Consider the following 27,158-nt stretch of genomic DNA (forward strand, 5'->3'; position numbering starts at 1 on the left):
CAGATGGACACAAGACAATCCCTGCAGCTCTATCACTGGCTGCGGCGAAAATATGTAAAACATTTAGAAAAGGAGTCAAAACATAATTTACAAGCACGATAAATATACACACAGGGTCCAATAAATATTGTTTTTATGTGGTCACCACACATGGACACGGCAAAAAAAAAAAATGTCCGTCACAACCAGTCATTTTAACGCGTGGAATATTGTTTCTTTACGAGCAGGTAAAAAAAAAATCTGCTACTGGGGTCAAATCGTTTAAGCGCTTCAAAATGGTTTGATTTATTTCAGGGGCCTTTCCACACATACACACAATGCAGAAAAAGAGAGATCATTCGTCTTCTATCAAGAAAATTGCTGTTAAAAGTAAAATAAAGATTTTTTATTACAACGGAAATGCTTGTTATTACCTCATTCCACGGGCAGTTTTTTTTTCTCCCCTTGTTCGGAGCAATGGAGGTTTTTACGACGTACTGAAATGACTTGAATTTGAAGTGTGGGCCCTTTTCCTGACCTTAGTAGCGCCGCTGTAGCTTTCCATCTTTATTGAATAGACATGTAAGGCCAGTTGAAGCTGCTTCCAGACAGCAGCATGTCCCTTATCAGAGTTTCTATGGGGGTTTTCCCCACCAGACGCACGAAGAAAAGCTGCTCTATGACGGAAGAGGAGACGGTGCGTAGTGAAGGCAGGCGCAGCAGCAGCTTTCCAAACCTGTTGGGCTGGTTGGGATACTGGCTCCTCACGTACTCCTCCAGCGCACACTGGGACTTCTCCTGCAGCCCCTCCACATGGGCAAAGTCCGACAGACCGCACGCATCTATGGACAAAGAGAACTACAGTGTTTCAACAGAGCATCGAAAAGGAAGGCTGGGAAAAAGCGGGAATAGTATAATGTAGGAGTTGTTTTAGCAACTATGTGAGCACAGCACGAGTACAACAGACAGGGATATATTTAAAGACAAAAAAACATTTTTGCGCTTAAAATTGTCTGGTTTTTACTTGAAACTATTTGTTTAGGACATCACTGATGGATAAGTTACAGGGGCGGGCAGGATTGCACACTACTGGGTATTTGTGGCAGGCTTCAAATAGTTTATTATCTTATAATAAGCAGATCTGAGTGAGCCTCGGTGAGATATTAACAGAGAAGTAAATCAGGCTTATATAACAACCCCCTGTGAACACTATTTAACCATCGATAAATCAGTCAGTCAGACATGACCAGTTAACAATGTAAATACAAGCGCAAAGGTTTCAAAATGGCCTACGTAAATTTGTAAAATCGCTAAATATGCACTCGGGGATCGGGGCGTTTGTGAAACCACAAAAGCATAGAGGAAAGAAAAGCACCGTATTGTTGCTCCGTCATAGAGATACATGAATATTCCATCAATCCCTCCCTCGTTTTTTTTGTTCTGAACGAGAAGAAGAGAATCATAAGCAGCGCTGTGTATCAGAATAGAGGCACAGCATTTTACCGACCTTTGCCCGCTCTGTGTATCTTGCTTGCAATAACACTACAGGCCAGATGGCTGTTGGGGGGTCAAATAACGGTCCCTGTGTCCCAGTTTAAGGACACGTGTACGTTGGTCTCATGGTGACTATAAATAGAGCTACATAGGAGACCTGATTTAATTCCTCACACTGCTGCTTCTCATCCTTTAGTTCATGTTTATGATCCAGCCATCAGACATAGTTCTGACTGTTATTAAAAAGGCTCTGAGATAATCAGTGTGAATTGTACAATGCAGGGCGGAGCCGTAGTTTCACGTATTTCAGTACACGTGTTTTTGAAAGAATTTGGTCAAAGCGAAATTCAAATATAACAACAATAAATGCATACAGTATATTCGCATTTTTATATTTTGTAATTTGTGTTAAAGCAATAACAATAATTAGATAAAACAAACATTTCATTATTTAATGTCATTGTTATAATTTATAATAATATATATTTAACAAATAAATAAATGCAAAAACCTCCAAATTAACCTCAGTTAATTTAAATGCTTTCTCTTTGAAGCATTATAAAAGCACTGCAATGTAATAAAATGTTCGATACTGTCAAATGTTGAGCGCCAACCCTGTTTTCCTTTGCAAAGTATGAATATGATTCATGGCTGTATGAGGTCATGTAAGTTAATGTAGAAAAAAATCAGAAAAGGAATTGTAAAACTATATTTTCTTGTTTTTTTTCTCTGTGATAATGATTCTGATGAATAGTGAATTCTGCTTGAACTGAAATATGAAGAAAATAAACCTTTAACCCCTTCAATTTATGGAATATAAGCAAAAAGCATTAAGATACTGGAACAAAACACTTAATTTAATTTATATGTATTTACAGAAACATGTAGGCTAGGTGATTGCATATAATTTAAATTTGTGTTTTGTGCATTTCACAAGAATACAATAATTGTATTTATATCGCCTACTGTAACACATGGCATTCATGGTTTCCTTATAAAAGGGCACATTGTTGTAAAAACATATTTTGGGGTTTCTGAAATAGTTCAAATGTAGGCTAAGGCCTATGTGATTATATGTGTTTCTATGCTAAGGCTTTTCATAAAAATCTAAAATGGTCAGTTCATTCATAATTTATTTTCTGCGGCACAGTGCAGAGAGAGATGGCTATTTATTTATTTATTTATAAACAGGCTCATTTTGTTAATTCGGGATTTTTTTTAACTGGATATCATTTAATTAAATGCACCACTGTCCTCACTTCAATGAGAGAGCAAGATTACCTGTGGTAAACAACACGATGGCCTTGATGCAGCTGTACTCCGCTGAATCCACGTGCAGCACCTTGAGCTTCTCCACCTGCTCCTGGAAGACCCGGATGTGGTCCATGAAGGCCACCACCCGGTCCGCGGACATCGGGGAGGCGTGGAGGCCGGCGGCGGCCAGCAGCGGGGCGACGTGGACCGGCATGGAGCATTGTGCGGCGTTCAGCACGAACAGTTCGCTCCAAGTGAGACGCAGCAGGGCCACCTGGTCTGTTACCTGAAGGTCCGGGAAGAAAGGGATGTTGCGGGCCCACTCCACGGCGCTGAACAGCATCCGGGCCGCCAGCTCACAGATGTTCTCTATGCCCATGAGGTTATTGCTCTGCAGGCACTGCGAGCCGAACCTGGAGGTCGGATACGGCTCAGCCCGCAGTAGGAGAGAGATGTAGCCCGAAAGATAGGAATGACACTGAAGTGGGTCTCCGTTTGTCAGAGCAAATTGGCCGTGGTAGGACTGGGTAGGGAGTCTGCCTCTCTGGACCGCTGCAACAGAAAACGGCAGAAATTAATGCGAAATCAGGCTTTGAATAAGCTACATCAGAGACAGCGTGAAGAAAATGCACGAGACCTCTTTAAAGGCAATACACGTCAATTAAGAGCGCATAATTACACACACACACACACACACACACACACACACACACACACACACACACACACACACACACACACACACACACACACACACAGAAGCCTACCCGCCCTACAGCCAAAGTGAAAGTTAATTTAGCTTACAGCCAACTGGTAGCCATAGTGGTAGCTGTAAAGGAAGGAATAAATATTGTAGGCCTATAGGCTACAGCCACGGAAATTAAATGTCACATTCGGACAAATGCTTGGGAATATATTTATCGGCCACAATCTGCAGATAATGGCGTGCTAGATTGTTTAGCGTGTCTGAGGGTCATGTCCTATTTTATTTTAAATAATTTAAGAAAAAAAAATATGAGGCCAAAACTGAAGCGTGTGCGCCTTGAACTATTTTCCTAACGAGAAACTTCGCTTGTATCCACTTTAATAGTATGCCTAGCTTAAGCATGTGTGTTTGTGTGTTCTATCAATTTCCTTTGGCCTATATTTCCAGATATGCTATAGGCTAGCCTACCCAAATTAAACAGTATTGAAATTGAAATTCACAATTAAAGCTTTCATTGCCACTGAGTAATTTTGGAAGAAGTAGCCTAATTTTTGGCTAACTAACACACACACATTCCACATGCGAACACTACATTTACCGAAGACGTTTGACAGATACAATCTAGCCTAAACGAATAAAAAAATAGCAAAATTAAGGTCGAATTAGAAAATAAGACAATTCAAGCTGCTTCTGGCTGAAGCTACAATAGCCTACACCTGCTACAACAAGATGCTAGCTTAAAAGACTCAAAATACCACAGGCTAGTGTTAGTAGCCTAGGCTATAGAGACTAACATTCGAGGCAAATAGTGGCCTACACTATTCAGGAATATGAAAATGCGGACGCAGTAGACAACAAATGGCCGAGTTCAGGAAGAAATTATGTGGCCATTAGCTATACAAATGTAGCAATGGGTGGCAGTTTTTAGAGCAGACATGCGGTCAAGGGAAATAATGTCGATTAACACGGAGCATTATGTGAAACTGAGCAGCGTCCTTAACTGTGTATAGTGCTGTATAATACGACGTGATAATACCGAAAGTAACAACAGGCGGACGCCAGCGCGTACCTTCCCTCCTCATGCCGACTTTGAGACATTTCTTGAGTCGACAGTACTGGCACTGGTTGCGGTGGTGCTGGTCCACGGGACAGGTTCTGTTTGCCCTGCAGGTGTAGCTCAGGTTCCTCCGGACGCTGCGTTTGAAGAAGCTCTTACATCCCTCGCACGTGAACTGTCCGTAGTGCTTGCCGCTGGATTTATCCCCGCACACGATGCACTCGATCTGCTGGCTCTGGTGTTTGTCCATGGACGAAGAGGAGGAGGAGGAAGAGGAGGTGTTGTTGTTATTATTGTTGGTGGTAGTGGCAGTCCCGGCGGTTGTGTTGGAAGAATTGGACTGTGGTGCGCCCTGGGGTGCTGCTGCCGCCGGGGATATTTCCAGAGTGGACGCCTGGTTCATGTGTCCCGTCAGCTCCCCCGGCAGCGACAGAGGTGCAACCTGGGACACCGGGGAGGAAAGGGGCCCCTGAGCGTCCCCGACGCCCTCATTGGTTCTCCATGCCACCATAGCCATTATCGATCGTCTCCAAAAATTTACTTTGCGCGCCCCCAACTTTACTCTTTTTTTACGTGACAATTAGGCCTAACGCACACGATTTATCTGCGTGAATCACTAACGCACATTCAAGGAAATTGTCACATTGTTTGCCCAAAACAAAATTCAAGTCGGGAATCAAAATACGAATAGATCAAATAAGACAATTGGGCAATACAATTATAACGCGCGACTTCACAAGTAAAGAGTGGGCAGTCACCCAGAAACGGCTCGAGCGCGGTGGAAATCCCAAAAGGAAGCGTCATTCAGGCCGGGATAATGCGCTTTAACATCCACGGAGGGAAACATGAAGACAACACACAACACGGAGGCAAAAATCCACAGAGGGAAGCGATGTTATCCCCGAAAAATACGATGCAATCTGGTCCTTTCAGTCCTGTGCGCCCAGCTTTTAAACGGAGCACCGTGCAGATCCTGCATCAGAGATGGAGTCACAGAACCAGGCTTTCCAGACGCTCCCTGCTCTCCCGATCAGTCAGAAGTCATATTAAAAAAAGACAACGGATGGGAGAGGGAGAGAGAGAGAGAGAGAGAAGAGGTGGGGTATGGGTGGGGGATGATGGATGATGATTTTGATGATGCTTTGCTACGGGACGGACGGTGGAGGAGAGTGGTGCGTCCGACGTGAGTCGGTGACGTCACTGATGTCTGTGTTTGGGGCGGGGTTAACGCGAAAATAAGCTTGTCTGATGTGTGTGTGTGTGTGTGTGTGTGTGTGTGTGTGTGTGTGTGTGTGTGTGTGTGTGTGTGTGTGTGTGTGTGTGTGTGTGTGTGTGTTGGAGAGAGAGAGACATACCTCCCCCTCCCCCGTCTTTTCTGGTTGTCATCTGTAGTGTGTGTGTGTGTGTGTGTGTGTGTGTGTGTGTGTGTGTGTGTGTGTGTGTGTGTGTGTGTGTGTGTGTGTGTGTATCTTGCACCGGCTACTTGTTGCTGTAGTTCTGACAGACCATTGTCTCTGTCACATACCCTCTGAAATATTAGAAGATATCACACTACTACTTAAGATCACACTTTATTCGTCCCACATGAGGAGCGCAACAGCCATAGAAGCAGACGACCCAGACTGCAGTAATTTGATGCCACCTAGTGTCATCAGTAAATTACACAGAAAATTACCTTCCAATATATAGGACGCACACTAGACTTACAAGGTTAACAGATATACCTACTACATTTATATGAACTGTCATCAACATGTATGTTATTTAAACTGTTTATCAGACATACAGTATATGGATGATATTATGTCTGAATATCTTCTTCCCTCCCATCTTTGTTGCAGTATTTCAACCGTGTGACTGTCTGTGGTTTTATTTGTGTATGATATTTTCTCAATATGTTTTTAAATGTGTTTTTTTTTCATCATCATTTCGCTGGGTTTCCATAATAATGCTTATGAGTATCTTCAACTACCCAGACTGACACATGAGGTCACTTACATACAACTCTGTCTATTTTTCATTTGAAAAAAATATGTATTATGAGGATGTTCACAATGTTTTTTATTCTATGTAAGATTTAACATGTGTGTGTGTGTGTGTGTGTGTGTGTGTGTGTGTGTGTGTGTGTGTGTGTGTGTGTGTGTGTGTGTGTGTGTGTGTGTGTGTTTGTGTGTGTGTGTAGTATAACCCTACTGCATGTCACAATTCATGATTGCACTTAGGTATTATACACTTTTTATTACAGTGATAGGCTTGTAAGGTCAAAAGTGCAATTTTGGCCCCTCTTGGCCCTTTGCCACCTGTGCTAAAGCTCCTGATGTGTTTCTGCACCCGTGGCACAAAGACACTCTTTTTTTTGTATTCACAGATTTAAATTATTTTAATATACACAAAGACTCTTGGTAGCAAGCCGTCACCATGTGTAAAATATCTGCATGGCTATTTCACTGTTTATAATGCTCCATGAGTCCTAATTGTTACGTAACATTCTTCCAAACAAGCGGCGTTGCAGTTCTTCAGTGACTGCCTGGACAGAAAACAAGATTTCCTTGGATTGCTAACAAAGCACACAGCTCACGCCCAAGACCAATCAACAGTGGAAGATCAAGGCCAAAGTGTTGTCACACCAGAAGGGATGATGCTGTTTAAATTGAACTCTTCACTCCCTGCTAAATCCAGTGACAAATCTGGTTAAAATTAATAAAATACCTTGGAGTTTAAGTTGATAAATCCCCCCCTGTTTTTGGTGAACTGTTGCCCTTTAAAGCTATCACATGCGGAGCTACCTTATTGCACACAAAGAAAAGTAGAGTTTGGCCAGTGGAATCCAGCCTGGGTTTCTGCTTGGAGACCTGCAGCATATCTTCTGCTTCAAGGTGGCTCAGAGTGTGTGTGTGTGTGTGTATGTGTGTATACAGTATATATGTGTTTTTACACATACATTATTATATTGTTGAAATATCATTAAATTACAGCTTCCCGCTAACCCCCTCTTACCAACGAGGGGCATTATATGGTTATTTGTTCAATCCCCCAACTGTTAATATTAGGACAGTTACAGTAGATTTGACAAGTAGGGATGGGGTATGAGGGCTGTGGCAATGACAACCCCTGTCGTCATCCACTGGAGTAAACTGAAAATGTGCACAAAAAGAACATACAAACGATTGCCACTGCATGCTGTCACTTCAAACTGGCAAACACTGACACATTCAATAGTATTGTTGGCATTTAGAATAAATAAATAAACAAGCCCATTATGCCAATGAGATTAATGATGGAGATCTAAAAGTACACTATAGCCTGTCTTATATCCTCCAGCAGATACCTCCTGCTCGAATTTTGGCAAAATGTCTGTGATGGTGCAGACCTAGGTCACAGAAAGGTGAATGAAACACATGGCTGAATGGAAAGCCATTGTTACTGATTGTAGAGTTGTAGTAGATATGTACATTTATTGTGTTTATTTACATTTATTGTTTAACTAATACCAAGCCAAACCAATGTGTGCATGTTGGAGATAAAAAGCCGTGGGACTGTTCACCTTAAATTCATTCTGGGAGACTGCAGACAGTTGCACAGACTGTTCAGTGCTCACCCCCTTGAAAACGTAATAATCTACTTAGGGTACAGCTTCAAATAAGATACAATATTAATTGACCATTTAAAGTCATGATAACTAAGTAAAGTTAAATTGAACTTACAAAGCCCCCTGTAGTCCCTAATATCTTAAATTGATACTAAAGGGAATTCACCTTAATTGTAATAAATGTTTGACTTTAAATTGGTAATGCTTACTAAAAATCTAAATAATAATAAATATTCTAAATAATTATAAATTGTTGCGTTAAACAGTTGTGTAATTGAAAATAAGTGTTTTGACAATGGATGCTGGACAGTGAACAAAGCAAGCGCATTATCTCCTTGATGTTAACCTTGGCAGTCATTAAAGCCATGGAATCTCTTGGGCTGCTAAGCAGGTTCAAACGCTGATCCGAGAGCAACAATTACTAGTCAGATAGATTAGCGCTCCTCTACCCCCTGCTTCACCTGTGACCGATGGACGGCCTCTTAACTGTGTATTAACCCCAGACGGCCGAACTCTGACTCTGCTGCATTCACCAAGAGGTACATTTCATGCTTGAGAGCCACATGTCATGATGCAATGATAACGCTCCACCAGCGGTCTTCCCAGTTGGGAACAGAGATATGCTGGCAAAGTGGCGGGATCTTCATTAGGACATGTACAAAGCCCTACTTAACCTGTGACCTCTCTCAACTCACCATTTGGCACAAGATTACCCCCACACAGCTGAGCCGTAGATCAATATACTGTACTTACAACTCAAGTTTGAAATGGAACGCTCTTTATGCACCATCAGTATTTGAAATGATTAAATCATACACATTGATACAACAATGTTTAGATAAACAAAAATACAATAATACCAACTGTGGGATGACAGGTTATTTAAAATGACAGGTTGCTCAGTAGTGTGTTGTGTTTTGTGCAGACATTAACAGCTTTAAATGAGGCACCTTAATAATTTTACAAAATAATATCACTAAAATCTTAATGATTATTATTATTGTTAATTTTTAACAATAATACAGCATACCTTCTGCCGCCCGCATAAGGAGTAAATACATCAACACTGTCGGCACATTTACATGAGGTGATTACGCAGCATGGCTTTTAAACCTCCTGCTGTACGTCCAGGTTTGTCCATTTACTGTAGATATTATTGACCTGGTTGGAGAGCAGCAGCCAAACTCCTGTAACTGTGAAAACGACAGGATTAAGTGCTTCTAGGAAGTTTCCGTGTCCTTGATCCGTGGCCAATGCAAAGGGGGTTATCCTGGGATGTTGTGATGAACTGGACATTACATTGGTTCAGACGGATGTGTGAAGGCCAGGAGGCACACAGACAGTTTGAAGCTTGTCTGAATGACACAGAAATATGATTTTTTTTGGTGCTTTTCAAGGTCAGGTGGCATACGTGACTGTTATTCGATCCGACTGTCCCTTTGCATCTGTCTACATTTGGAGAAACAGTCACAGTTCTCCAACAAGATACAAGGGCCGGTAGCACGTGTAGTCCTCTAAAACAGGCAGTATGCATGGCTAATGCAGTAAAATGCATTTTAATTTGGCATTTAAATGATGAAATGGTGACATTTAGCAAGCCTTTTTTGGAGGCACCCTCTTATGCACTGGCTGTTTCTAGTTTTTTTTCAAGGAAAGAACACAACAAAGACACCCCCCCTCCCCCTGTTACTTTCTACCACAGCACCAAATGTCATTCAAAGCCAGAGACACTTCTTTTGTCCTTCACAGCGGCACACTTCCTCAGACTGAGGAACACTGTCTAGTATTTTGATTGATCATGTATTTGTATCTATTCATAGAGGCCAGATTCATCATTCCAATTTGTCAAAGTTGCTGGACTGCTGAGTTAATTATGTGCAGCAGGAGAGCCAGAAGAAAAAAAAGAGGACAACCTCCTGTTTAGACTCATCCAAGGTTTCTCTACCTCACCACGGCTCCAAACGAGCAGCCGAAAGCTATGCCGAGCTGCAAGCAAGCCGCTTGGCACCCTGGGTAATTAGTGTGATGAATGCTTTAGCAGAACAAATAGTGGCAGTCGCGTGTCCCGCTCTTGCCGTGTGGCTGTGCTGTCTGTGGCTTGGTGTCTGTGGGCTCATCAGGGTAATATATGATTCTGCAACAGTACTATCCCTCAACCAACAGTGCCTCTATACTGAGCAGCACACACAGTTTAACAGGGGTTTTCTCTTCCCCCAAACAGTTATTTTTATGCTCTCGAATGCATCTATGCATGTTATGTATGTCATGTTGGTAAGGTTAACAAAAACCTATTAAAGTTTACTCTGGAAATATGTAGTCATGAAAGTGTTTTTTTAAAGACCTGGACACAGGAAATGCAGAGGAATAGCTTGACACATTATTATAAATATGTCTTTTTTACTCCACATATACTCTCAGGACTGCATATAGGCCTATGGATATGCAAACATCTTCATACTAATCCTCAGTGGGATTCTTTTCCATGCCTGCGGTGTGCAGAGCCTTCGAGCCTGCCAAATGATGGATCACATGATTAGATTAGAGGAGAGCAAGGAGACAGTCAGCGACTGGATTTGCAATTCACGGCCTCTTTTGCAGATGGACCCTTTTCTGCATGAAGTGGATAATTGGTCCGTTGTCAACGAGTCAGAGATTGTTTTTTTTGTGTGTTTTTTCTAACAACGCGTGGAACCTTGCAATAAATCAGGTCAGCTGTCGGAGCCACGTCACAAGACAAGGCATTAGTCAAATATGCAGAATATTCCTTTTTTGCATACAATGTAAAGGAGAATACATCATCATTTGTTTGAAGTGAGGCAAGTCCAGATGTCCCAATTTTTCCCAACAAATGAAGGGCATATGGTAATTTCTGTCTTCTAGATGGGCCTGAGTGATTTCGGCACCAGCCACTGGCCCTGTGCTTGCTCTGTGCCTAACCTTTCAACCCACTGTGACAGTGAATTATATGGGGCACATGAGATGGCTGAATTCTCCGCCATGTCATCCATGTAGCGGAAACTGAATTGGTTGACTGGTAATCCATAGCTATATATATCAGTAAAATAGACAACAAGTTCAAAGAATTTGTTTCGATAGCAGCAGCCTGACTGGCTGACAGGCGAGGTCGTGCAAAGGTTATTTGGGGGGTCGGAGAGGTGAGATTCTGGGGATTGGGACACGTCAGTCCGGGGCAGAGTCCTCGGGTCAATGTGAAGACAAGTGGAAGACACATCTCTCTGTCAGCACGCAGAGAGCCGGCACGGGTTCAGGCTTTTGTCGTGAAGTCCCAAGTCATTGAGTCAATAGCCAAGGAACATGACACAACCTCTCACAGTCACTCGGCATCAAGCGGAACAGGGAATGGCATGCTTTTCCATTTCACTGCACCGTGGCCCCGGCAAGACCCCAGCCGCATTCGAGAAACAGAAAAGCTCTCACAACCCCGATTCTCGCATACAAAGCAATGCTTGCAAACTAGCCCCGAACACGTGGCCTATACAGCGCCACCTCCCAATGCAGTACTACAAGGTGATCCACCGGTCAATCCATAACCCCGGCTATTATCTCTGCTGGCTTGTTGCAGGCCTGGGGATAACCACAGGGCTTGGATGGATGACAGGAAATTAGATTGTGGTGCAAAGCACAAGCACATTTCGATTAAACTGATGTCAGGATTTATCTTGGTCTGTCGGCGCGTTTATACAGGGAAAGATAATGGTGACCTTTAACCTCCTCGCTGACCAAGTGAATACAAGCATTCCTCCATACTTTATATAGCAAGCAGCATCTCAATGTCTGTGCATGGAAAACATTTCTTAACAAATAGAAATTAAGCATATACAGCATTCTAATGCATTGGTTCCTAATAGTTTTTCATTTGAATCTAACTGCCAACACATTTCTGCTTATGATCCCAAAATAAGGGGTGTTTCACAAGATAATAAACATTTAGATAGATTTCCATCTCCTTTTCTATCTTGCTAATGACATAAGATGTGTCATGTGTAGCGTTCTAACCCCTTACAGTGGATGAAACATAAATAGGGAGCTAAACTCATTAGCTTCTGGCTAAACACTTGTAGCCTATTGTGTGGCTGTCACGTGTTTCACATGATTATAATCATGCTAGCGACATGGTTCTGAGGATAGAAAAGTTGTTATATCAGTAAGCCTTCTACTGTGGTCTGGACTGAAATATCTTGCTGAAAGCATCACTATGCTAAGTACCGTTTCACAAAGCCGCTAGCATGGCTGTAGACTTTCCACAGCTAAATATTTCAACGTGTAAACAGTGAAAAACATTTCTGGCATACTGAGTATGAAGAGTGATATTTCAATACTGTGAAAACCAACTCAAAGTACCAATGAGATCTACACTTTGTCAGTAGTAGTAAGACAATAAAAAAGTCATATTAAAAACAAAAATAGTATATTTAATGTATTTACAATAAACATACAATCATGTAATCTTTTTCAAGAAATATACAGAACAAAAAGCTTTTAAATATAAATTCATATAATTTAAAGAAAAAATAAAACAAACCCAAAGAAGCAAGAGAGCATATCTAAAAATCTTTAGCGATGTTTTGAAAATATAGGTGATATTTTCATATTTCAATGCCCTTTTCTGTTCGAAGGTCCTTCTCCAAAGCGCCATTAAAGTCACACATTGAATACCACCAACAAGATAAGCAAACATGTCATTCGAAAACCGTCACTAACATTGTTAGCACACGGTTTCACTTTAATCAAAGGCAACATGCTGCCTATAGGCCCAAACTTAAGGATTATCTATCTACATACGAAGAGTTTGCTTCCAAAATAAAATCCAGCTACAAAAAGTGACAATCTGTAAGAAATAATAAAATAGCAACAAAAACAAATGGACCTATTTACAAGAGAAAATGATGTCAAAATGTCTCCCGAATGATAATTCTTTGAACTTTTTTTCCCCCATAAATGACATATTTTGGCAGTGAACTCTTCGTATGTCAATACTTCTGTCACTAAAGATCTGCTAGAAAAATCAACCTGCTGTTACCACAAGGCAAGATCATTCAAAGGAGAAGAATGAGAAAAATAGGATGTAAAAAACATTTATGCTCCAAAGTTATTTTTCTCATCACAAGGCAAAACAGTCCTGTCGCCGCAGGTAAATACATGGTCAAGCAAGCGCTGTCACACTTGCCAGCGCGTAAGACAGACCTAGAGAATATGTTGGCTTCTTCTTCTTTCGCGAAGAGAGTTGAATGTTACTGTGCACAGGGTTGATATGGCACAACATAGGCTCCCATCAGACAGTCTCAAGAGTTGAACTTAATATCCAGGCACAGTTGCAGGACTGCTATCAGTGAAGTCTGGCTGATTTTTCTACAGCCGACCTTATTTTACTGTACAATGTCAGGCCAATAGACTGACATTGGTGCCACTTATTTCAAGCCAAGTCTTGTTTTGATTTGGACCAAAGCAACAAACAGTTATCAGCTTTGCCACTGATGGAAAGAGAGAATAATCTAAATTAGACAGTACCTTCACTAGTAGAAAAGTCCTACGTATTAACAGTTATTACATCCTAAATAATACTGTTTTTTCTAGACCCATATACAATATTTTATAGGCAATATGTTTTTTTGGGACACTTTTGTATGATATGGTGACGTAAGGTGGAGGGATATCCCAGAAAAAAGGCTACATACAGCTGGAGGATCTGCTCTGAGCTCCAGCGTGGTGAAACAAAGTTGTCTGCAAGAAATGACAGAACACTTCTATGGTGTCACTTTGGCACTTGAATGGCACTAATATATACAGAGGAGTGGGCACTATGACACACTGGACGTCATCAAAGACAGCACCACCTGTTGGGGGTAGCTGAGGAGGAGATGTTTGGCCAGCTGGTATGTTAAATTAACACCCTCCACCCCATAAAAAGCTTCCTTTTCAATTTTGAGGTGGAGAACTATTTCAAACACTGCCTACTCAGTGCCCAAAAATGTGTCCGTTAAGTAGAATTTCAGTCTCACTGCGGTGCTAAGAAACATCTGTATTTATACTCTATTAGTTCAAATCAAACCAAGCGGTGGACTGGTTTGGCATGGCTCTGTGTTGAACGTAGGTCCATTCCAACGTCCTCTAACAGCTGTCTGTTTTCTCCACTAGTTATAATATTGTCTATATCATTTCTGATGCAGAAGCACCGTCAATGTATAATTTAAATCTTTTACTATTAGTTTCTCGAAGTGCTAAACTAAATACATCACATGAGCAGTGTGGATCCAAAGTCATTTCCAATATATGTAAAGTATTTAGGCTACTCGTAAACCATGAGCTGGAGCATAACATGAAACTGAATCATGGAACTTTTCAAACGATTGAAAAACAAACTTAAAACAACAATTTTGGGAAATATGCATATTTTCTTTTTGGGCTAGAGTTAGATGATAACATTGACACCACTCTTGTGTCTGCATGATAATTATAAAACTGTAACCAGCAACAGGTTAGCACAAAGACACAAACCAGAGGAAAGCAGCTAGCATGGCAATGCTAACAAAATACATCTAGGAGCACCTCTAAAACGTATCTACTGACACTTTATATACAGGTATCTAACCAAGTGTAAAATACACAAGTTACTTGACATAACATATACTTTAATTAATGAGCTTTAGAGATATTGGTAGGTGGATAAAAACATCCAGGCTAGCTCTTTCCTCACATTTCCAGTCCTTGATGTTAAGCTAGGCTAAGCCGCTGCTTTTTCCTACATTCATAATTACCTTGCAGACATGATGAGAGAGGTCTAATTCTCAGGAACTATTTTCTAACTATTTCCCAGAATGTTGAACTACTACTTTAACCCCCACCTCCAAACATGAAAAGCATTTCACATATTGGAATGAAATCTATTGTGATGGATAGTGGCTGGACAAAGGTCCATATTTTTGATGCAAAACATATTAAATACTTACAAAGTAAGCCAGGAAAAACAATATATTCTCTATACAAACTGGATATGTCAGAAATTAGAATCTCATAGAATTCCTTTAAAAAAAAATTATTAATGGAAAAGAAATATTTGTGTTTAGACAATCACTGCAGTGTGTGTGATCATCATGAGTCTGCTGAGGTTCGTTAAAAAGTGTCAACATCACAATGCAGTATGCATTATAAAGCTTGTCCATGGTCTGGAATAGAATTTGAAGGCCATTCGAGTTAAATATGTGTTTTAACCATGACCATGGCCACCAAACTACAGAGTCTGTGCAGCCTAGTGACATACTGGATATTTCCTTTTTTTTGTATTATCGCATGCATTACCAGCATGCTTTTAAAATGAACTAATTCTGGCTGGACACTGTGCGTCATGCTATGCTGTGTCTGCTGACAGCTAGCTCTCCACAATCATCCCATCTCACTACATTGACTTGGCGTTCTACTTAACGTGTTCAGCCAGCACGCTAATGGAAGTGTTGCTGCTGTCTCTATGAGTGAAGGCCTCCTCCCCCCACAGCCTCAACCTGCTTTGGCCCCACTACATATGTGTATCCTGGGTAGTCTTATTTGCAAAGTTCCCTGCTCGTTATTTATCATGTTGCTATGTATTCCATGCACTACTGCTGCAGCGGCGTCCCCAGGAGCACATCACCAAATCAACCCGCATTTCTGCCTCAATTTGCCATTGATATGAGTGTTCCTGGCAGAGGTGGTAAGGTCAAATCATTGGAGAGATAGTCATGTAACTGAAATGTCAAACGTTCAGTTACTGAATCAGCTCAAGTGTGTCTTGTCCATCCTTTATATAGGTGGGCCTCCTAACTCCTATATCCTCTCTCATAGTCTGTTGCTTTTGGTGAGATCATCAATAAGGACATATTTCAAAAGTTTGCTTTTGTAGTTGCGCCTAATGTTTTATAAATGTCAAAGAGAAAAGACAGAATGTCAGAAAAACAGTGTGAAGTAAAAAATAAAAATAAAAATGTTGGGCTCTGAAACAGAAAATCAGTCTCAGAATCTCTTCCAGCATTCATAGCAAAACTCCACACTATGACACAGTAAAGGGATAATTAATACATACTGGCGCAATACTCATACTTTAAAAAAAAATCCTAAAATGCCCTTTAGAACCACAATGGGCCAATTACACTGAAAGCTATTGAGAAAGACTTTGTTATTTTCTTATTAAAAATCTGAACAATATGTGCAACATCAACTCAAACTGAAGAGTTTGGTTCCAAAATGGGATATCCACCTTTTGAGGAACATTGACCTCTTCTTCTGCTGAATGACTGGCAGCACAAAATACAAATTAAAAACTAGTTTCTGTTACAAATAGTGTTGTAAACTTCATTTCTGGGTATTATTTACAAGATACTGAACCATAAACCTACCAAATATGATTCGATTTCAAAACTACATCCACGTATTCAATTTCCACTGCTTACTATATTTGGGTTTGGGTCACTTTGATTAAGATGAAAGAAAAGTGCACTTATTTAATGTGTTGAAATTCCTTTTGTTAAACCTATAACAACAAATATGTATGTAGACGAGTTGCCCAGTGGTTACAACTGTGTGTTATGTGTATGTATGGAAAAGAGCTCCAACCATGAGCTAAAATAGGCATCATCTAATGATGAACAATGATGTTAACGGTCATCCTTTTCTATCTGATATCTGGACCTGAGTAGAACTCCTATCTGAAGAAAAATAAACTGTCCAATAAAAGCTAACGAATAACGACAATTTCAGACTTCTGCTTCCCAAAAATCTCTGGTCTGACTGCAATTTGAACTAAACTGCCGATAAGGTTGAGCTTACAGTACCATTCGTAGTGGATCTGTCTTGTGACCACTAACCACAACGTCCCTGGTTAAAATGTAGCAGGGGACATTCATTGCATGTCATTCCTCCATCCTTGTCTAATGCTTGCTGTCGATCTCTATACCGCTTTCAAATTATAACAACCAAAATAAATGTGTTCAAGCCAGTTTATGATTTCACCTGACAATAAAAATGGACCAGATCATCTGTACTTTAGTAAAAAATGATAATAAAAAAGTGTAATGTTGATATAGAAGCCTTTGGGGGAAACCCTCTTCATTGTTTTTTTTCTCATTACAGTATGTCTGATGTTTTGGATGGAGAAGAAGAAGATAAGACCCCTTACTGAGAAACATTCTTCTAAAACTGGATACAACACCAAAGAAAAACATTGCACGTCGGATCGGTTAGCACATTGACAAGCCTCAGCTCCCCCCAGTCCCCACAGTGCTAGACAGACCAGACCGAACACTATAAAACTGACTCCATGTTGTCACCCATCTCTTGGTCCTCCAGGTTGTATATGAACTTTGTCCTGTTGGCTGGGTTCTGGATGATCTCCTTGCCCAAATTGTCCAGAGTCACGTTGGAGGCGAAGAGTTCGGTGGGCGTGAGGTAGCCCTCGCTGTTCTTGATGTATCTCCGGTAGTCCTTTCTCAAACACTGCCAGGTGGTGGTGTACAGGATGAAGGCTGAGGACTTGAGAGCGATGGCGATGCTGACGTACAGGTGCCTGTAGGCCACGTTGTCATACAGCATGCAGGCGCCCTTCTCCCCGCACACGGTGCTCCAGAACAGACAGGTGGAGTCAATGCCCATGCCGAAGATCAGGGGGGGAGGGATGAAGCCTAAGGGGGGAAGGGGGTGGACAGACAAGCAGGGTCAAAAAGCATACCAGTTTGAGTTCAGGTTTCCATTTTATATCCGCACCATGAAGTTCAGCCAGGAGAAAAACATTACTTTAACATCTAACACAGCCACAAACTACACATTGCAAAAATGGAATCTTGACAAAGTATGTTGGACTAGTTTCGAGTAAAAATATCTCTTGTCAATTACCTAACAACTAGCAACAATCAGAAAGATATAAGGACTTGTAAGTCCAATTTGCTTGAATTAATAATGACAATAACAAGACTGGCTTCCTATGACACAAAAGCTCTTCCTATTACTAGGAAACAAATGTTCAATATGAGTACTGCTAGCTGACTTCAAGATATATCCCATCTTAAATAAAAAAATATCACTTATCGATAATTCAAGTCGTATTTCAAGTAGGTTATTATCTTAAAGCCCCTGTAAAACCAAATCCACAAAATCCATCTTACTATGTCATTTGGGAAGTAAGTGGCATGATAGTAAGCATCTTAAAAGAGTGAGGCAAGGAAAGATAATGTCATTTAAGATTGATACACTTAACATAAATTCGGTCTAGATGAGGCAGGCTGTGGTCTGTGGTTCCTGTTACACATTAATTATTATGAACAAATCACGGCACTTCTCTGCCCGAATGTTCTATTTAAAAAAATGACTGTTGTTGCTATGGAGACCAGTTAAGAAGGCCACGCCCACAAATTCCTGTCAGACAGTAGAAAAACACTGCTTTTTTAAAAATGAAGTTTTATAAAATTAATGAACATTCATTCTCAATCGGATCTTTGGGAAAGCTTATTGAAACATCCAACTTTGATATCATACTGTTTATTGATATTTTAGACCAGGTTTCCAGAGGCCTTTAAGTCCATTTCACCCAGGGAGAAAATTGCTTTGACATTTACATTACAGAGTTACACAGCCACAAACTACAGGGCAACAGTGGACACGTCATGAACACGACGGATAGGACAATCCCAGCGGAGTGAAGCTCATTATAGAAGGTGAAAGACAAATGCAGTAGCAAAGAATATTTTTTTTATTTTCTTCCTGTGGATATGAAAGCCTAACAGTAATGTGAATGTTTTAAACTGCTTACCTATCAGTCTCAGGAGCAGGAACAGAACACCAAGGGCGTAGGACTTAAGCTCTGGACTCACAGTTCTGAAAACAAAGACAAGGTAGGGGAGTGTCATTCCTGGTTAGAGTTGTTTATTCAATGGTCAGAGGATAACACTGATTTGTTAAGAATCATCTGATTTATTCAAATTTTATTTCAGTGAAGATCACATTGCTCACACCAACGTTTTGTAAACAAATTAACAGCAAAGTAAGAATATCTACAGTACTTTATTAAAACAGAAAGTGAGCACACCCACAATGTCGGAATTATTTTAACATATTTGGCAGTACTATATTATTCCATCTACAAGATGTCATTCTTTTGCAAAATGGCCACAAGTATTATATTTGCATTGAAGTTGTAATAACAAAAAATATGCTTACATATAGACAGATGCAAAATATTCTATACTTATGTAGAGTGATGTATTAATATTGTCTGTTCTGTACTCTACAATGTTCTTGGCACTGTGTTTATCATAATTTTGCCCTGTGTGTCAGTATCTCTCTGCACCACAGATGTGACTCTGATGTCATCGTTTTGCCTTTGATGCAGCCACAAATGCCACTGGCTCCCTCTTGTGGTCAGCATATGCATGGCAGCAGCAGTGGCGTCTCCTACCTGATCAGGATGATGACGGAGGGTGTCTGTGCCATAGCACCGATCATGCTGCACACACAGATCACACACAGGAAGGTGAGGAAGGCCTGCTGACAGCCTGGACTGGGACACTTCCCCGGTAACGCCACCGCCTCTTCACTGTTGCTGGATATACACGTGCAGCTGGTCAGGTTCTGACACAAAGAGAAGACGTGGGGTCAATTCAATACGTCGTCAATCCACTGTTTAGTTTAGTTAAGTTGATTAAGATCCTCAGTAACTACAGTAGGGCTGTCATTTCGGCAAACTAACTGCAGGACTACAGAAAATGTAAAGTCTCCCGCAAAATAATGAGTGGTTCAAAATCACATCAATAGTAAAATATAAATTTTACTTTTAGATTTGAAGATTTTACTGTTTCTTTATGTATTTAGGTTTGCTTTTTAGTTGTAGGCTATGTTTGAGCAGCACATTTCGGTATTTAATTTATGCAATGGTGAAAGAATTGGCAAAATCCATCAAAAAAAAACTGAAAAAGCCACATTCGGTGTATGGGTGGATGACGTGACGTGGCTTTTTTTGTGTCCAAGCGTCAAACACATATTTTAAAAAAAAGTATTCGTCAAAAAATGTTCTTATGTGGTTCAGACCATGTTGCTTTACGTAGACACACTGAACAGTAATGTTATAAATCACTCACATTTTCACAGTTTTCAACCAAACCAGAAGAAGCTCATATGGTGTGACTGTCCCAACCACATTTCACACATTTTAAACTTGAATAAAACTAAGAAAAACAAATGCAAATCTTTTCAAAAAAGTACAGAATCATCTTACAGATGTCTATTTAGAAGTTAGTTCTTTTCAAAGTCTAGGTACAATATTTTGAATTAGCTATGATTAAATAGATTTTGTCCGAGAAATCAATGGTGTGACACCAAATTGCGATATTTAAATGTGTAATTGCTTGGACACCTTTGGGTTGAGAGTTCCCTGTTTGATCAGGAAGTGAGTTAACACTTTATTCTTGTATGTTACAGCTTAAAACTCATTTAAATGTATGTTTTTTCTTTTTTAAAACTTTTTTGGTCCATAATCACATGAAAAAAGGTGACTACTTGTACATTACTACTGTTGTTCTTCTGAGTACTGGATACTCACTCAACCCCGATACCTGCCTAATTGAGTGGTGTCAAAATATCAAATTATTAATAGAAAATCTATTGAAATGTGGTGTGGTTCATCCAATGATGGGACTATATCATTTGGTGAGACGTTGAGAAATTATGAAGATAAAAAGGCTTTATAATTTATTTATTCAGTGATTGATTATAAATTCTCACTGGAACACATGGAAAATACTATAAGCTATACTGAGAAGTAGTTTTGTTAGATTTATAACAGGATATATTGGAATTAATCTAAATTATACAAAACATTTATGACAAATGTCTTACATTGGGCGATGATTAAGAAAAATAATGCAAAATTTAATGTTTTTGTACAAGGAAATGCTGAATCTCAATAAAGATAAGAAGATTGTGATAAAATCAGTATACTTAAGAAAAATGTATCCCATTATAATTTAAATACAAAAACTTTCATGTCACACCATATGACAATTTTAAGCACAGACTCAAACAAATTGGCGAATAAATAGGGGAGAACGGAGTAATCTGTCACACGGGTAGGTTGTCACAATCGTTATATCTCGGAACCAGAAGGTGCTGTCTGTTAAATTTTGATATGTAAATATCCACAACTGGGATCAGACGTCACCTACATAGTTTTCCTTGGAGTTAGACTGCTGAATTTGAGGTGAGAGGACTGTTAGTGTTTTTCGTGTCAAATTGAAAATATTTAGCTCCTCAGTATTTTTATTTTAGGCTTTTACACAATGGGTTTATAACAAAACACTTGTTACCCTAAAAAAGTGTGAAGGGTAAGCTATAGTTTAGATTGTTTTTAGTAAGCTAATTAGTTGTCAGATGGTTGTTGGCCTTGATGCTAGCAAGACATTCCAGTTGGGGTTGGTCGTCACATTTTTTGGGGGGTTGGTTGTCACATGTTATCCAAAGGGTGCAGCCAGGAAAGGAACCCAATACAAAGAAAATGTCAAGCTGTATCCTCACTGACACCCCAGAGAAGGAGAAAAAGGGCTACAAAATCAAAACGACCCAGTGCATCCCAAACTAGACCAGTTGCCAAGGCTACTGCACCCCAGTGCACTCCACCCCAGCTGGGGAAGAAGAAACAGAAGAGAAAGAGACAGGAGGAGGAGTCTTCATCAGATGAAGAGGATAGTTTGTGTTTGGTTTGTATGGAAACGTTCTCCAGCACCCGTTCAGGGGAGGTAAGGGAGAAGTGTTGTATGTGCAACCAGTGGGCACACAATCTCTGCTTAGTTAGTGAGCAGACCCTACATTTGACATAACTGTAACTCAGATAGTGAATGTGAGTATCCTAGTTGAGTAGGCTATTATTGTTAGACCTATTTGTTTTGTTCTTTATGTTGTTACATACAGTAGGTTGGTCTTAATATGGATTTCCTTTTTGTTTATTCCTTGCTCATTTTGTGTTAAGATGCATAAAGTTATCTAGGCCTATTTTTCAACTTGACAATGAAATTAAACTTTCAAATTTAGGTCTGCTTTCTTGCTTTCTTTTTAAGATTTTTCCCATTAAGATAACATTGTGACAAACGACGCCTTGATGGGGTTGGTTGTCACAATGTGTTAGAGTGTCTTTGATGGTAAATTTCTTCTTTATTACAATAAGTTAGAAAAACTGAGGGGTTCACATTTCAAGCCAACACCTTAAGCTTCAATTTAATGTAGGAATGACTATTGAAAGATGTTTAGGTGATGAGCAATTCTCACTAGAGTAAAAAGTGTGCCTACTTACGCCGGTCTCCCCTACATATTCCAAATAAAAATCTAAAAGACCACATACATTTTGAGAAATTTAAGAATCAGTACAACTAAACTCAATAATTCTCATGTCAAATATTTTAATATGTATTTTTAACCTTTTTGGGGGCTTATATGTCATCCACCCATATACCGAATGTGGCTCTTGCAGTTTTTCATTTATTTTAGTCGGCTTTTAGCTCTCCAGTATCAAAGATAGGCCCAGTCATGATGCAGCTTGTTTCAGTCTGTGTCAACTTCTTGACTCACTGGTTTGGTGCAGCCAGCGAAGCAGGCAGAGAGGTAGGTGACTCCATTGGAACCACAGACAGGGCTCACTGACGCTGTGTAGCAGTTACAGTTATTGATGCACGGATGCTCAGGCTGCTGCCAGGACCGCAACGTCCTATGGAGGAAGGTCAAAGGTCATGTTAGGTAGTATACTGTACATGTGTACAATGTTTGCATCAAAAGTTGTTATTTTATTTAGTTTGTATCTTTTTGAGAATTTAGCATCTGTGAAGTGCAGGTCATGCCAGACAAGAATAAACTCCCTGAAAAACGGCATGTAAGCTGACAACTTGTAACAAGAGCAAGACCCTTTAAAGGTGGAGTCAGCGATTCTGGAAAATGATTGTTTTTAAAATTAATTTCTTGTCAAACTCAGTGACTAATGATCTGCAACTTGTCTGTACTGTGTGTGCGCTGAAAATAATTCTGGTGATAATACTGTTAACTGGTATGTAAACAAAGAGGGCCCACCATAGCTAGCAACATGCCCGTTTACAGAGCCTAGGATGTGTATTAACAAAAGATTATTTTTAGCGCACACACTGTACACAGGCCTACAGGTAGCGATTGTGAGGAGATATTCACTGATTTTGACAATGATTGATTTTGACAACAAGCTCTCTCCAGAATCACTGACTTCACATTTAAAAGGTGCAGTGTGTAATATGACATCATCAAGTAAGTTCTAGAAAGTTCTAGAATGCAACGCTCCCTGGGTAACCCCACCCCTTTCGAATAATAACAGAAGCTACAGTGGCCTTCAAGGACAAGAACAATTCTAAATTTTAAACAATGCACCTGATGACATTCCAACTATGACACTTCCAAAATGGCGGTGACAAGGCCTTGGTCCAAAGTATGGAAAACATTTGGACATATATGAGACCCTTTCTAAGGATAAAAATAATAATTCTAAAAAAGAAATTCAGCTATTATGTACTAAATTAAACGTACTTATAGATATTATAATTATTTTCTACAAAATCTGCTAGGAAATAAAACCCAAAATTCTACACACTGCAGGTATAAAAGCAATTTGGTTTTCTACGCTCACTCATTGCCGTAGGCCACTGTAACTCCAGCCACAGGTCCGGTGTCACAGCCCAAGAAGAGGAAAGAGACGTAGCAGGCGGTGGACACCAGGTTGACCCCCATGGCCATGCGGACAGCACCCAGAGCAGACAGATTCAGCTTCTTCACCAGCAGGCCCCCCAGGAAGATACCCAGACAGGCACAGGGGATGGCTGTCATACCTGGGGGGGGGGGGGGGGGGGGGGGGCGGGGGACAGTACAAGGATGTCAAATGCTTCCCATGCATTTTAACAGGCATTTTTCCTCTTACAGGTTTTCTGCACTGCACAATATTGTAGGTGTCATTCAAGTTCTTATTTTGCTCTTTTTAACCTTAACCTGCTTCTTCTGCCCTGATGGTTTAATTGTAAATTTAAAAAATAAAAATTCTATTCTACACACTACAGCTGATCATAAAACGTATGTAGCAAGCAATCAGAACGCATACAATTGGGACATCGAAATTAAAAATTCTTTGCCAAAACCAAAAAAATTAAACAGTTGGCAGAAGGCCGAACACTGAATGTGACTTTTGCAGTTTCTCATTTATTTTGCCAATTCTTTGACCATTGCATAAATTAAACACCGAAATGTGCTCTTCAAACATAGCCAACAACTAAAAAGCAAACCTAAATGCATAAAGAAACAGTAAAATCTTCAAATATAAGAGTACAGTTACTATTTAACTATTGATGTGATTGTGAACTCATTATTTTGCCTTCATTTAATCAATGTCCATGCTTAGGTGGTGATTGTAACTTTGTCGTCTGTAGACAGAAACTAATGGAAGGGGGCTGCTCATTGTACATTTTCTCTAGTTGCGCAGTCAGTTTGCCGATATGGCACTGTGTATTCAGGCTCGAGAAATGCCATCAGATCGCGGAAGCCTTTCACCTCAACAATGCTAATGGACAGAATATCACCGATAATCATTTAAGCCATCAAACCACAGAGTCTTTCCGTGCGGTGGCTCACACCGGCGAGGTGTCACTGTAAATGTCACTGTGACCCACCGTCACAACGGATGAATCACTTTTTCACTCGCACAAGGCTTTTGTGTTTCAGTCTTGAAGAGCGTTTTAACTATGTAGCATAAAGCATGCTCCCACGCACATTACAGAAATACTCCTGCAGCGCGCTCATGACCAGACGTGAACTCACATACATGGTTAAGTCTCTCTTAAAAGTCTTTCCTTATTGTCATTTAGTTAGTCAATATTTCGTCATTTCTTTTCGGCCTTTTCACTTATTCGTCAGAAACTGCAAATGATTTACTTGGCAATTTTCGGACAAATATTTTCAGGGCCCGAACCTTCGGTTCATCACTAATTGGAATGCAGCCTTAGCCTCCAGTCAAACCCGATTGTTCTCCACCTACCTAGCAGCTGATTGGCTGAGGAGGTGGTCAGGTTGAACTGCTGCTCCAGATATTTTCCCAGGAAAGCAGCAAAGCCAGCAACCACAGCAATCTCCATGCAGGCTGCCAGAGTGATGCAGCTGAACACCGGATTGGAGAGAAGGTGCCTGGTTACCCGGGGAATTACTGGATAAGAAAAAGGAGAAAAGGAATATACGGGATATGTCAGAGTGTTGACAACATCTGATATTACATTTTGAAATTTCCCACTCTTTTTTATTGTTTTAAGGGAAATTACTTGGGTGGGTACATGTACAAGAGATACTATAGATGAGATAGGATGAACTAATATAATCAAAATATAAGTAACAATAAAATAAATAAATAGAAAATACTACAGAGAAGATAGTTCTCTTGTGTCGTTGCAATTGTTCGTCCAAAGTTTGTATCCTTCCCCTTCTTACTTCTCAGATGCTCACACACTGTGAGTCCGCCGTTCATATCGAAGCCATGTATGGCTCCGTTGGGTGTGGGGCCTTGGTACTCCACGGTGAGTGAAGGAGGCAGCATGGCCTGCTCACTCTCCCCTCCACCGTCCAGGTCCTGCTGGTCCAGAGCCTGGGGGAAGCCGAACATGAAGAGGGCCGACACGAAGAGTAAGGCACCGCAGAGGAGGAAGCCGCCCCACCACGCCCCGATCCAGCGAGGGTCGTCTGGGGTGATGTCCAGCTTACCTGGTGGGCATGAGGAAAAGAGGGGGATTTACCACAATGAATATTCATGTTGTTTTGTTTTTGTTTTTACTGTATTTGACAGATTAGGAGAGACAGAGTTGAAATGGGGCAAAGAGGAGAATGACATGCAGAGAACCTGGGTCTGCTGCGAGGCCTGAGCCTCTAGGGGGGCGTTCTTACCACTGCACCACAAGCGCCCCCCCCCCCCCTCACCCCCCCCCCCCCCCCCATGACTATACATGTTGAATGAAGTTGCAATTTCACAGGTCAACGTGAAGGAAATTGCGATTTCAGTAGCAGTAAAGTCTGCCTTTTAAAGCTACAGTGCGTGACTTTTTCATATAAATGACTGTTGGTTACATTCAAAGCCAATCACCAAATGAGTCACATAATGGCAGAGTTTACAAAGAGGTGGCGCCCCCTAACACTAGCGCAGAAGCTCAGAAACATCCCAAGAAGCGCCCACAAAATGTTTCAGTTGTTGATTCTACTGCTAAGAGAAATCCTGGATACAGCAGAAGGAATGAAATCCATGCTTGATCACTTAAGGCTTACTTCATGTAGATGGGTCATCAGTGTTGTTGTGATTATTTAGAATTCCTCCGAATGTACGCACTAAAGCTTTATTCTTTTTTGTTATTATGTTTTCAGTGTGGTATAATATTGTGGTGTTTCCCAGTAGGGTTAGTCCAAAATCAACTATTGCATTGAAAATGAACAGAATTCAAGGATCGAGAAATGTAGAAGTAGAAAAAAAAAGCCAACTCACTGGTGTCGATGAACGCAGCATCAACGTAGACTTTGGTACAGAGAGAACCTAAGATGAAGCCACAGGCCGGGCCGAACACTAACGTGGAAAATAAAATAGCTGCGAAACAGAGGGAGAGAGAGAGACAGAGAGAGAGAGAGAGACAGAAAGAGAGAGGGGGGGTGAAAACAGTCAGTACATCTCATCTTTCACAAGAGGGCAGCATTGTATCAAGTGTCCATTACTAAGAGCCTTTTTTATTAAATATGTGAGAGCATGGAGCTTCCTACCGCAGAGAGCACAACTGCATGTCTTTAGAACGAAATGTGTTCTATTCGAGGAAAGATGAAGTATTGAATTCATACCGAGGGACTTTTAATTCCATCAGATGTCTCCCACTGACAGATTTATTCACCGTCACTGTAATATGCAGCTCATAGGTTGCACACAGTAATTGATCTCCAGGACTAGATTATCCACCAGGATCATAAATAATCAAGAAGGAAATGGGTTCTTAGTGTAAGAGCAGCGGGGGGAGCCACTGATGCATTAG

General features: G+C 40.6%; 2 protein-coding genes across 3 annotated transcripts in view; both read right to left on the reverse strand.

The window, feature by feature from the left end:
* Positions 1 to 546: 546 nt before the first annotated feature.
* Positions 547 to 5,007, reverse strand: LOC307249492 (COUP transcription factor 2-like; the record flags this gene model as incomplete). Of its 2 annotated transcripts, none has more annotated exons than XM_080026225.1 (3): positions 547 to 821; positions 2,755 to 3,279; positions 4,503 to 5,007. In XM_080026225.1, the coding sequence occupies 3 exons, from the start codon at positions 5,005 to 5,007 to the stop codon at positions 547 to 549; spliced, it is 1,305 nt and encodes a 434-aa protein (XP_079882351.1). The 2 variants fall into 2 exon arrangements, with proteins under 2 accessions (XP_079882351.1, XP_079882350.1); XM_080026224.1 differs by having other exon boundaries at positions 4,470 to 5,007.
* A 12,363-nt stretch (positions 5,008 to 17,370) lies between these two features.
* The window catches only part of LOC307248592 (solute carrier organic anion transporter family member 3A1-like), a gene marked incomplete at both ends in the record, with an annotated part of 29,188 nt that continues 19,400 nt past the window's right edge, over positions 17,371 to 27,158 (reverse strand). Inside the window, 8 exons of the mRNA XM_080025020.1 lie at positions 17,371 to 17,747; positions 18,872 to 18,936; positions 19,517 to 19,689; positions 22,675 to 22,810; positions 23,750 to 23,948; positions 25,145 to 25,309; positions 25,588 to 25,857; positions 26,627 to 26,725. Of these exons, the coding sequence (XP_079881146.1) occupies positions 17,371 to 17,747; positions 18,872 to 18,936; positions 19,517 to 19,689; positions 22,675 to 22,810; positions 23,750 to 23,948; positions 25,145 to 25,309; positions 25,588 to 25,857; positions 26,627 to 26,725 (1,484 nt within the window). The remainder of the gene's footprint in view (positions 17,748 to 18,871; positions 18,937 to 19,516; positions 19,690 to 22,674; positions 22,811 to 23,749; positions 23,949 to 25,144; positions 25,310 to 25,587; positions 25,858 to 26,626; positions 26,726 to 27,158) is intronic.

The sequence above is a fragment of the Ammodytes marinus genome, assembly GCF_949987685.1.
Source record: "Ammodytes marinus genome assembly, chromosome: 1".
Lineage (NCBI taxonomy): Eukaryota > Metazoa > Chordata > Actinopteri > Uranoscopiformes > Ammodytidae > Ammodytes > Ammodytes marinus.